The following is an 11,315-nucleotide window of genomic DNA, read 5'->3' as shown; positions in this document are numbered from 1 at the left end:
GCTTTGTGTTTTATTTATTTATTTTTCAAACAGAAAGGCATTTGTGCTATCTGGGATTGCTGGCGTCCAAGCGAAGGTAGTTGTGCCTGGTCGCCATGCAACACGTTAAACAGATCATCAGCAGGTGTCTGCCCCCTTCTCCTCCGTGAGACACACACACAGAGCTCAGAGTGACATTTCCTCAAAGGTCCAAAGTTAAATAGAGATGGATGAAGGCTTTTGTGGCCAACGTGCAGTTCTGTGTCAGGGCTGGTCCGGGGTCCCAGGAGGTGGTTTCCAACCCACAGGCTTCTTCAGCCAAAGTTCCTGTCACCACATGGCCCTCTCATATGTCAGAGCCCATGGGAAGGTGGAGCCACTGAGCTGTCCTCAGAAGACCCTGGTCTAGACTGGACACGACCACCTTGGGCCAGGGGCCCTCAGGAGTGAGGTCGGCCCCCCAGACCCCTCTTGGATGAGATGACCATTTCTTTTCTCACCTCAACTTTCAGCTTTGACCCTCACCCCAAGTGGGGAGAACTGACCACAACCGACTGAGTGACATCATCATCTCAGTGAGCAGACCCTGGGGCTGACCCTGGCTCCTCCAACAGCAGACAGGAGGGGTAGCCTTGGAGGAGGCTGTTGGATGAGACAGCTTGTGTCCTCTCCTACACCACACAGCACCCTCCCCAATTTTGGGGGTTCCAGCATCCCCAGGGGCCTAGAAGCAGTTCTCCTGGGGCTGGTAGGACCCTGGAGGGAGGCCAGAGCCCAAAAGACAGAGGCTGGGCAGGCTGGGGATCCAAGGACGCCAAGGACTGGGGTGGCAGTGTCCAAAGCATGAGTGGGGTCCACTGGGGTTCCCCCTCTTTGCTGGTGTGGCAGTGCCCTTCCTGGTCCATAAGCTGGCTCAGAGTGAGGGGGAATGATGGGGCCTTGAGGGCTCCAGTGGGGGGATGGAAGGGGAAATGTAGGGATTGAGGGGTGGACAGGCCTGTGGTGTCCCCAGGACATCCCAAGAAGCTGATGGTAGGCAGGAGGGCGGGGACCCTGCTGTGGTTTGCTTTAGGTGATGGGGAGGCGTATGGAGTGGGGACTCCTAGAACAGACCCCATGGGAGGTTTCTACTGGATTTGGGGAGAGGAACCCCTGAGGGACCCCACCTGGCCCCACTGCATGGGCCGCACCCCACCATTTGAAGACAGGCCCTGGAATCTAGCAGATCGTTGGGTACTGCCCACTGAGGGCAGAGTGAAGCGGGGGCAGGCAGTCACCAGCAATGCTGGGTTTAGGACAAGGTGCAGGTGATGCTCCCACCCCCACGGGGGTCACTTGCCTGGCATGGGGACAGCGTCAGGCCAGGTGAGGTTCAGATGTGGGTCCTGGTAAAAGCCAGACAGATGTTCCTAGAAACAGGCCCAATATTTCCATCAGCAGTGGTGGGGGTGCTCCCTTGCTCCCTGAGAGTGGCAGGGAAACTGACAGAGCTTGTGCATTCTCACGCTTCTGGAGCCTGGCTGGCGGCAGAAGGCCAGCATCTGGGGTGCCCACTCGAGCAGCAATTAGATGCTCCAGGTACACCCTGGGGCCAGAGTACCTGCTGAGCCCAGGCCCACAGGGCACAGGGGCCTGTCCTCGCCAGGAAGCTCAAACAACCCCACTGCCACAGCAGGTCTTACTGGCGTGGGTCTGGGCAGTGACCCTGACTGAGACAGGAGTAGACTAGAGATTCTAGGAAGGGGCCTGGGCCCCTGGCTGAATGGAAGAAGGAGGTGGCAGAAAGGGTATGCGTAATGGGGTCAGGGCTAGAGGAGCCAAGGCCATGCCAGAGAGACACAGCGAAGTCCCCAGGAAGGGCCCTCAGCCCTGGCTCACCCCTGGGGGTGCCTGCTGGTTGCCCCAACAACAGTAACACAGCTCGTTCCTATGGAGCGGAGGGTGTACGCCAGCCCCACAGGGCTGTTAGTCCCCTGTGCTCCTGAACCTGAGCTTCATTTGTGCCTGGTGGGGGGAGTTGAGTCATGTGGCCCCTGACTCTGGCCTGCGGGAGTCCCCGGGCACCTGGGGCCGAGAACCAAGGGCTGAGCCCCCTGGAACCTGCCCATATGTCTCTCTGGACCAGAACCAAAGAGCTCAGCCCCAGGCCGTGGGGGGCAACCTCCCCGTGCAGGCAGGCTGCACCGAAAACAGGGAACAGGGTGTCTCCAGGGTTCCTGAAACCACACCTCCGCCCACTAAGCACAGCCTCAGGCAGCAGGAACCACTAACCCTGAACAGGGCCTCCAACTAACCCTGAACAGAGGCTCCCTGCAGGGTCCTCCTAATGGAAACCACTCAAGGTCTCACGTGACAGCGCCTGGCCCCTCTGCTAACCCTAGGGACACTCTGCCAGCTGCGTGCTACAGGGCTCCAGGGGAGGCTGAGGGTGGCCACAGGTGCTAAGTTGCTCAGTCCTGTTTGACTCTTTGTGACCCCATCAACTATAGCCTGCCAGGCACCTCTGTCCATGGGGATTCTCCAGGCAAGAATACTGGAATGGGTAAGCCATACCCTCCTCCAGGGGATCTTCCAGATCCAGGGATCGAACCCAGTCTCCCAAATTGTGGGCAGATTCTTTAACATCTGAGCCACTAGAGAAGCCCAAGAATACTGGAGTGGGTAGTCTATCCCTTCTCCAGGGAATCTTTCCAACCCAGGAATCGAACCAGGGTCTCCTGTATTGCAGGTGGATTCTTTACCAGCTGAGCCACCAGGGGCAAGGAGGACAGAAGCTGGTCACTTCCATCTCGTCCAAGCTGGGGTGTTTGGGGAGGAGGGTCTGGGTCCCGCCCCGCCTCCCCTATGAGTCACCAGATCCCCACGCCCGAGGATGACATGGCCACACGGCTTTGGGAAATACTTTTAAGAGAAGAATTGGTAAAAGTAAGAGTGGGGCCCCAAGGCTCGGGGTGCAGGATTTGGGGTGCAGTGTGGTCCCAGGCGGCCCCTCTATGTGCAGGCACGGCCTGGGGGTTGAGCTCTGACCCTCAGGGGAGGCAGGGCAGGGCCCTGTGCATCTTGTGGGGCTCCAGCTGGGTGGGAGCAGAGCAGTCACCACTTGATGAAGACCATGCCAGCCAGGACAGTGTAGCCCAGCACCAGGAAGAGAACCTTGAGCAGTCGGTCACTCTTCTCCTCCAGCTCCTTGGACAGGATCTCGAAAAAGGTGACAAAGAGGAAGGTGCCACCCGCCAGGCCCTGCAGCAGCACAGAGGCCACGCTGCTGGGCACACCCTGGGCGCTCTCAATGCCCAGGCCAAGGCTGATGCCCAGTGGGATCATGGCGCTCACGGTGACGGCCAGCTTGGCTGCGTCCCTCAGGGACATGGCGCTCCTAGCCATGCTGATGCCCAGGGCCACGGCCACCAGTGTCTCGTGGATGGCCACTCCCACAAACAGGCTCACCACCTTCTCCCCTTCCTCCTGCAGGCCCAGGGCCAGGCCCTCGAAGACTGAGTGGGCCGACAGGGCGAACACCAGGCTGAGGAGCCGCAGCGGGCTGGAGCGTGACAGCTCCTGAACGCTCAGGCCGTGGCTGTGCCCGTGTGGCTCCGCGTAGAGCGTGTGGCCCCGCGGGCCGCCCATGAAGGGGCTTTCATACTCCGAGTCACTGCCAGCATCCGAGCTGGCGTTGAATGTCTCCAGGTCGATGAAGGCCGGCCTCTCCTTGCGGAAGGTCAGCACCAGCTGCTCCAAGAAGACGGTCATGAAGAAGCCCAACAGCATGATGGTCTCGGCCAGCGGGTAGTTGGTGCTGATGTGCACGAGACTCAGGACTTCCTGGAGCTGGAGCGGAGAGCACCAGGGGGAAAGGATGGGAGAGGTTCAGAGGCCAGAGGCCATGACCCCACTGCCCACGCAACAGGTTCACCAGATATCACCATTCAATTAACAGAAATACCCAGTTAATACAGGTTTTAAAAAGGGGAGGGGACAGTGACTCATCCTCGATGGATTGAAAAAAAAAATCTATTAGAAAGGGAATAGGGCTCATGCCACTTCCACTCTGTTGACCAACTTGTAAATGGTATAGAGACTTCCCTGATGGCCTGGTGGTTAAGAATCTGCCTACCAATGCAGGGGGACACAGGTTTGATCCCTGGTCCAGGAAGATCCGACTTAGTTGCCTTGAGGCAACTAAGTCCCTGGGCCACAACTACTGAAGCTGTGCTCTGCAACAAGAGAAACCACTGCAGCAAGAAGCCCAGACGACCCAGTACAGCCAAAAATAAGTAAATAAATAAGTAATAGTTTTTTAAAAAAAAAAGAATCCATGCTTCCACAGCAGGGGGCACAAATTCAATTCCTGCTGGAGAAACTAAGATTCCGCATGCTGCTCGGTGTGACCAAAAAAATAAAAAAAAAAAGCAACTATTTGATACCCTCTAAGATACCCTTCCTTTCTGTATTCCTCCAGCCATCTATAGGTAGCTTCTAAAACAAGCAAACAGACAAATATTTAAAAAAATAAAATAGTGTAGTGTGCTAAAGATATGTCCACCAGGAACTTCAGAAAGTGACCTCATTTGGAAGAAGGGTCTTTGCAGACATAACTGAGGTGCAACAGGCTGAGCTGTGTCCCTGACAAACAGAAACTTTTATATGAAAGTCTCCCAACCCCTAGTGCCTCAAGTGTGTGTGTGTGAGTCCTACATCGTGTTGAACTCTTTCTAATCCCACAGATTATAGCCCACCAGGCTCCTCTGTTCATGAGATTTCCCAGGCAAGAATACTGGAGTGGATTGCCATTCTCTTCTCCAGGGGATCTTCCTGACCCAGGGATTGAACCCAGATCTCCCGCATTGCAGACAGACTCTTTACCGTCTGAGACACCTGGGAAGCCTGGCGCCTCAAAACCAACCCTATTTGGAGAAAACGTCTTTAAATAGGAGATTCAGTTAAAAGAAGGCTGTCAGGGCAGCCCTAAGCCACTAGGTGGTGTCCTAACAGGAAGAGGAAGAGCCATCCTGTGAAGAGGCTGCAAGAGATGGATGTCTGCAAGACAGGGAGGGAAGCCACAGGAGGCCACGCCCTGCCAGCACCTTGATCTCAGACGTGCGGCCTCCAGCCCTAGGAGAGAGTAAGTGTCTGCTGTTCAAGCCCCCCATCTCTGATCTTCTGTCATGGTCACCCCAGGAAAGTCATTCATAAGATAAGGATCTTGAGATGACATCTTCCTGGATAAGGATGGGGCCTGGATCCAATGACAGCTGTCCTTCTGAGAGAGAAAAGGAGAGACACACAGGGAGAGGCCATGTGATGATGGAGGCAGAGATGGGGTGATGCTCGCACAGGGCCAGGGACACCAGGGACTGCAGACGATCCCCACAAGCCGGGACGGACATGGGATAGACTCACTCTCATGGCCTCAGAAGGACCCAGACCACTGACCCTTTGGTCTTGGACTTCTGGCCTCCAGATCGTGACATCAATCGGGCCTTCTGGCCCTGATGCTTCCACGGGTTTGCTTCCATGTGACTCAGAGGCTATTTCTGGGGCCCCCTGTCACTCCACCCTACTGGGTGAAGGTGCTGAGAACCAGCAGGAGGCTTGCCAGCACATCTGGCTGTCCTCACCAGACCCCTTGAGCCACTACCATCCAACAGAACCTTCCAGATGATGGAAATATTCTCTGTCTATGCTGTCTGACATGGAACTCACCAGCCACGCATGGCCCTTGAGGACTTGAAATGTGGCTGGGGCAGCTGAGGACTGGCCTGTTAAATTGTGTTCGATGTCAATTCACTGAAACCTGACCAGCTGGAATGGTCAGTGGCGGCCACACTGGACCATGAAGCAGGAGCTCCAGTGGGGGCTGGTGGGTGGCCAGGAAGAGCGGCCTGGCCCACTGAGGTGTTGGGGAATCTGGGGCAGGGGCGCGGCACAGGAGTGGTTCTGGGAGGACTGTGAAAGGGCCCTGTGTGCTGAAGGGGAATAGGGAGGGGCAAGGCCATTACAGTAGTCCAGGCTGGTGGTGACACCATCGGAATGCAGAAAGCGGGTGCAGAGTACATCAGAGAGGACTCAGATCTCATCCTCACTGATGCCAAGTGCACAAGTTTCCCATGCTCCGCAATGGAGGAACACAAGCTTAGAAGTGTAAAACACTGCCCAGCCCTCAACGTCAGCAGTCCAGGCATAGGATGGGGCTTATAGATAAAGCAAACAGCACAGTGAGGAAGCCCATGTGGCCAGGGACTGAGGGTGGCTCCCAGTCAAGAGCTCAGGAGAAACTGTGTCCCAGTTCGACAATCAGGAAGGAACTGAACTACGTCTTACAACCACCTGAGTTCAGATGCCAACCTGTCACCAGCTGAACCTTGGGATGAGACCACAACCCAGCAGATACCTCTCCTGCTGCCTCATGAAAGCCAGAAGCCAAGTGTTACCCAGACTCCTGACCCACAGAAACTGTGGTCTTAAAATATGTGTTGTTTTAAGATGCTAAGTTTGTAATAATTTGTTATGCAGCAAACATCTGACTGATACAGGAGTTGAAGAGAGGCCATAATGGTCAGCTTCAGGACATAGTGCACATGCCTGGTGCGAGTGGTCTGGTCAAGTAACAACTGATGAGCCTACCATCTGGGAACCCCAGGTCTTGTTCAAACCCCTTGTTTACCCAGTAACACCCAGAAAGGAGAAGCAACCAGCTCATGGTCACACAGCAAGTTCATTTTCTACTTCCCCTCACCCTTATAGTGTCAAGGTCCCTAAGCTTGGTATCAGGGTTGAAAAGCACCAGAGATGGGAGAGGGGCAAGATAAAGGTAGGGGATTAAGAAGTATAAACTATTATGTATAAAATAGGGACTTCCCTAGTGGTCCAACGGTTGAAACTCTGAGCTCCCAATGCAGGGCGCCTGGATTTGATCCCTGGTAGCGGCACTAGATCCCACATATCACAACCAAGAGTCCAAACTGCTGCAACTAAGAGTTTGCAACTAAAGATTCCGCACACTTACATGTTACACTGCGTGTAACAGTGAAGATCGCATGTGTCACAACTAAGACCTGGTGCAGCCAAAGAAATAAATAAAGACTAAAAAGATTAAATAAATAAAAAAAAAAAATAAAAAAAAAAATAAATAAATAAATAAATAAATAAATAAATAGGCTACAAGGATGTATTATACAGCATGAGGAATATAGCCAATAGCTTCTAATAACTATGAAGAAAGTGAAGGTGAAAGTCACTTAGTCGTGTCTGACTTTTTGCGACCCCACAGACTATACAGTCCATGGAATTCTCCCCAGGCCAGAATACTGGAGTGGGTAGCTGTTCCTTTCTCCAGGGGATCTTCTCAACCCAGGGATCCAACCCAGGTCTTTCACATTACAGGCGGATTATTTACCAGCTGAGCCACCAGGGAAGCCCAAGAATACTGGAATGGGTAGCCTATCCTTTCTCCAGCGGACCTTCCTTACCCAGGAATCGAACCAGGGTCTCCTGCATTTGTAGGCAGATTCTTTACCAGCTGAGCTACCAGGAAAGCCCTTTAATAACTATAAATGGAGTACGCTGCTGCTGCTGCTACTAAGTCGCTTCAGTTGTGTACGACTCTGTGTGACCCCACAGATGGCAGGCCACCAGGCTCCCCCTGGGATTCTCTAGGCAAGAACACTGGAGTGGGTTGCCATTTCCTTCTCCAATGCATGAAAGTGAAAAGTGAAAGTGAAGTCGCTCAGTCGTGTCCGACTCTTCGCGACCCCATGGAGAGTGCAGCCTACCAGGCTCCTACGTCCATGGGATTTTCCAGGCAAGAGTACTGGAGTGGGTTGCCATTGCTTTCTCCATAAATGGAGTATAACGTTTATAAAATTGTGAATCCCTATGTTGCATACCTGAAACTGACAAAATATTGTATATCAACTATATCTCAATTAAAAAAAAAAAAATGGAAGAAAGAAAAGCAGCAGAGATGCTTGGCCGTAAAGTGCCATGGGCCACTACTGCCAGTCCAGGGAGCCTTACCTTTTCCCTCACAGCTGGCAGTAAAGCATTGAAGCATGTGGCCAGAAAGACCCCGCCGCCAAAGGTGTTGCAGAGCGATAGGATCTTTTTCGAGCGGTGGGCCTTCTCAAAATCCATCTCGATGATCTTCACGGGGAGCAGGGAGCCGAGCAGCATGAAGAAGAACATGCCCACCATGCAGAGGATTTTGGCCACCAACAGCTTCACCATGGTGCGTCCCCTGGCTGCTCTGGTCACCGCCTGGCCAAACCATGTGTAGGCACACACTCCCGTCCCACAATGCACTAGGGGGTCCAACCACGCAGCTGGGGGCTCATGCCTCAGTCCAGCCTCTGTGAATGTCAGGGGCAACCGTGTCAGCTGTTGGACTGGTCCTCTGAACAGTTCAAGAAACCAAGCCCATCACCCCCAGTATTTCTACCCACTCCAGGCCTAGCACACATCATTGTCTCCCGCAGAAAGTTCTCCACAGCTGCGCTGTCCAGTATGGCAGTCACTAGACACATGTGTCTGTGTAAGTTAATTAAATAAAATGCAGAAATAGGGACTTCCCTGCTGGCCCAGTGGCTAAGACTCCACTGCAAGGGCTAAGACTAAGGCTAAGACTCCCCATTGCATGGGACCTGGGTTCAATCCCTGGTCAGGGAACTAGATCCCACATGCCACAACTAAGACCCAGTGCAGGCAAAAAAAATAATAAACATTTAAATAAATTCAGTAGAATTCAGTTCCTCAGTCACGCTAACCATATTTCAAGTGTCCACTAGGCACCTGAGTCTAGCAGCCGCCATACTGGACAGCAAAGAGAACACTTTCATCGTTGCACAATGTTCTGGGTCCCCCTGCCCTTATCCAACAGCTTTACCCTGAAACAAAGGTTCTGCGCCACCAGCTCAGGCTCCACCCCACCTCCCCTCACTGGCCTTTGTGGTCCCTGACTGTGGCAAGCCTGCTCCCACCTCAGGGCCTTTGCACCTGTTGCTCTCTTCCCCAGGCCACTTTCCCCTAACCTTCCAGTGATGCTTGTTTTTCAGATCGCTGTCTCCAGGACCCCTTGAGGGGGGCTCCCCCTGCCCTAAATGGTACCGCCTGTACCCACCTTAAGGCCCCGAGCAGAACCGATGCTCAGTAACAGTTGGCTGAACAAACGGATGAGCTGAAGCATGTGGACCTCTTTATGGGACTCGATGAGCCAACTGAAGTCGATCTCGCCCTAGACAGACCCGAAAATGTCACCATTAGTACAAGAGACCGCGGCTGCTTCCCAGCCTCTCAGTTCTCACTGCCCGCGTGCCCTAGTCAGTTCAGATGCCACCGGGGGGAGGTCTCACACCCCGTCCCTAGGCATCACTGGTGCTACAGGAAACTACATAAAACCCCTGAATGTCCTTACTCGCCTTGGGATGCGACTTCCACAGCAGCAAGGAGTCTGTCTTCCCGAGTCCGAAGCCAGGTACACAGTAGGCGCCCAATAAATACCTCCCAGGATCAGGATGCCCCAGGCTGTAGCGTAGGGGTGAGGGTGGCCTGGACGCCCTCAAACCGGGGGCTAATGGGGCTAGGCAGAGGGGACGGTCTCATTCATTCACCCTTTCACTCAGCATTTATTGAGCGCCTTCTGCATACCCAGCGCTGCACCGGGCGCCCCGCTCGACAGGGGACAAGTCGCGTTCCGCTGGCGGAACCCGATGCAAATCAAAGGCGGGGCCTCAGCTAACGGGCAGCAGAGCCCGCCTGGCTCCGAGCCGCCCAGGCCCGGCCCGCACGTACCTCCGCCGGGTCCTCGCCCGCCCGCCAGAGCCGTCTGCCGCTCAACCGCCGGGAGGTGTCGACCCTTCTGCCGGGCTCCGGCCGAGCCGTAGCTCGGCGCGCCGCAGCCCACGCCCCGCCCACGCCTCTGACCACTGGCCGCCCCAAGCGCCGCGGGCCACGTTCTCCACGCCATTGGCTGTTACAGTTGCCACTCAAACTACGACTCTACCTCTCCTACCGGCAAGGGACAGTAGTTTCCTCCCACTGAGCGGCGGGTACTGCCACAGGGCGGCTCCGGCGGGAAACTCAGACCTTAGAGGAAGGATTCCGGAAATATTTGGCTTCCAGAGCTGTCCAGGGGCTCCTGGTGCTGAATCCCGTTCGGATCGAGGCTTGGCCGTTGTCGGGAAAGGATTTACTACGAGTGACTGTCCCTCTCGAAGCATCCTGGCTGCTGATGCCCTTCCTGTCGGCTTAAGAAGCAGATTTATCCCTTCAACATCTCTGCTTCCTATGTGCCAGGATATTTTCTTGGAGAACTTCTGTCAACAAAACAAAGCTCTCTCCCCTTTTGGAGCTTACGTTCTAAGAGACAGAAAATAGTCGATAAACATAATAAGTAATAAAATTATATCAGAAGGTGTGACAAGTGCTTTGGAGTAATAGAGCCCAGCGAGGGTTATCAAGAGTGTTGGGAGGTGGTTTGGGATATACACACACACATTACTATATGTGATAGATAACCAACAGTACCTTCTGTATAGCACAGGGAACTCTACTCAACATTCTGTGATGACCTATATGAGAAAGGAATCTAAAAAAAGAATGAATATCTTATGTACACCTGTGGTTAATTCATGTCGATGTATGACAGAAAAACTGATACTGTAAACCAATCATCAATCAATTAAAAATAAATAAATACTTTTTAAAAAGAATGAATATATGTATACATATAACTGATAACTGAGGCATTTTTCTGTAGACCTGAAACCAACAAAACATTGTAAATCAACTTTACTTCAATAAAATTAAAACATATTTAAAAATAGAGTGCTGGGTGGTGAATTACTATTTTGAGGTTTTTTTGTTTGATTGATTGTTTTAGGATATATACCCAGGAGTGAATTTGCTGGGACAAATGGATATTTTTTAGACAGGGAGAAGGAGACTTTAAAAAAAAATATCTTGATATTAGCCCCCAAAAAGCAATCAGACTTAAGAAAGAAGAGACTGTATTCATTTGTTAACTAAAATCTTATTGTCAGCCTACCATGAGCCAGGCATGGGAGAGTTAGTAAGAATAAAATGGAGAATGCTACAATATGGATGAATCTTAAGGCATTAGGCTAATTGAAATAAGACAGTCGCAAAAGAATAAATACTGTATAATTCCACTCACAGGAGGTCCTAGAGGAGTCAAATCCATAGAGACAGGAAGTAGATGATGGGACCAGAGGCCGGTGGAGGTTGGGGAGTCAGTGTTTCATGGAGACAGAGTTTCAGTTTGGGAAAATGAGAAAGTCCTGGAGATGATGGTGGGTGTGGCTGTACAACAATGTGAATGT

General features: G+C 52.8%; 1 protein-coding gene across 3 annotated transcripts; it reads right to left on the bottom strand.

The window, feature by feature from the left end:
• Window positions 1-2,869: 2,869 nt before the first annotated feature.
• On the bottom strand, window positions 2,870-9,875 carry SLC39A3 (solute carrier family 39 member 3). 3 transcript variants are annotated; one of them, XM_081499930.1, is made up of 4 exons: window positions 9,389-9,875; window positions 9,095-9,208; window positions 7,996-8,327; window positions 2,870-3,807 (listed from the first exon to the last, which is right to left on the bottom strand). In XM_081499930.1, exons 3-4 carry the CDS (start codon window positions 8,203-8,205, stop codon window positions 3,073-3,075), a joined length of 945 nt encoding a protein of 314 aa, XP_081356056.1. In that variant the 5' UTR covers window positions 8,206-8,327; window positions 9,095-9,208; window positions 9,389-9,875; the 3' UTR covers window positions 2,870-3,072. The 3 variants fall into 3 exon arrangements, with proteins under 3 accessions (XP_081356056.1, XP_081356055.1, XP_081356054.1); XM_081499929.1 differs by having other exon boundaries at window positions 9,393-9,875; XM_081499928.1 differs by having other exon boundaries at window positions 9,766-9,875.
• Between the last annotated feature and the right edge of the window lie 1,440 nt (window positions 9,876-11,315).

This window comes from Giraffa tippelskirchi, chromosome 6 (assembly GCF_054371585.1).
Source record: "Giraffa tippelskirchi isolate mGirTip1 chromosome 6, T2T-mGirTip1v1.2.pri, whole genome shotgun sequence".
Lineage (NCBI taxonomy): Eukaryota > Metazoa > Chordata > Mammalia > Artiodactyla > Giraffidae > Giraffa > Giraffa tippelskirchi.
This window is presented reverse-complemented; position numbering and strand designations above follow the sequence as displayed.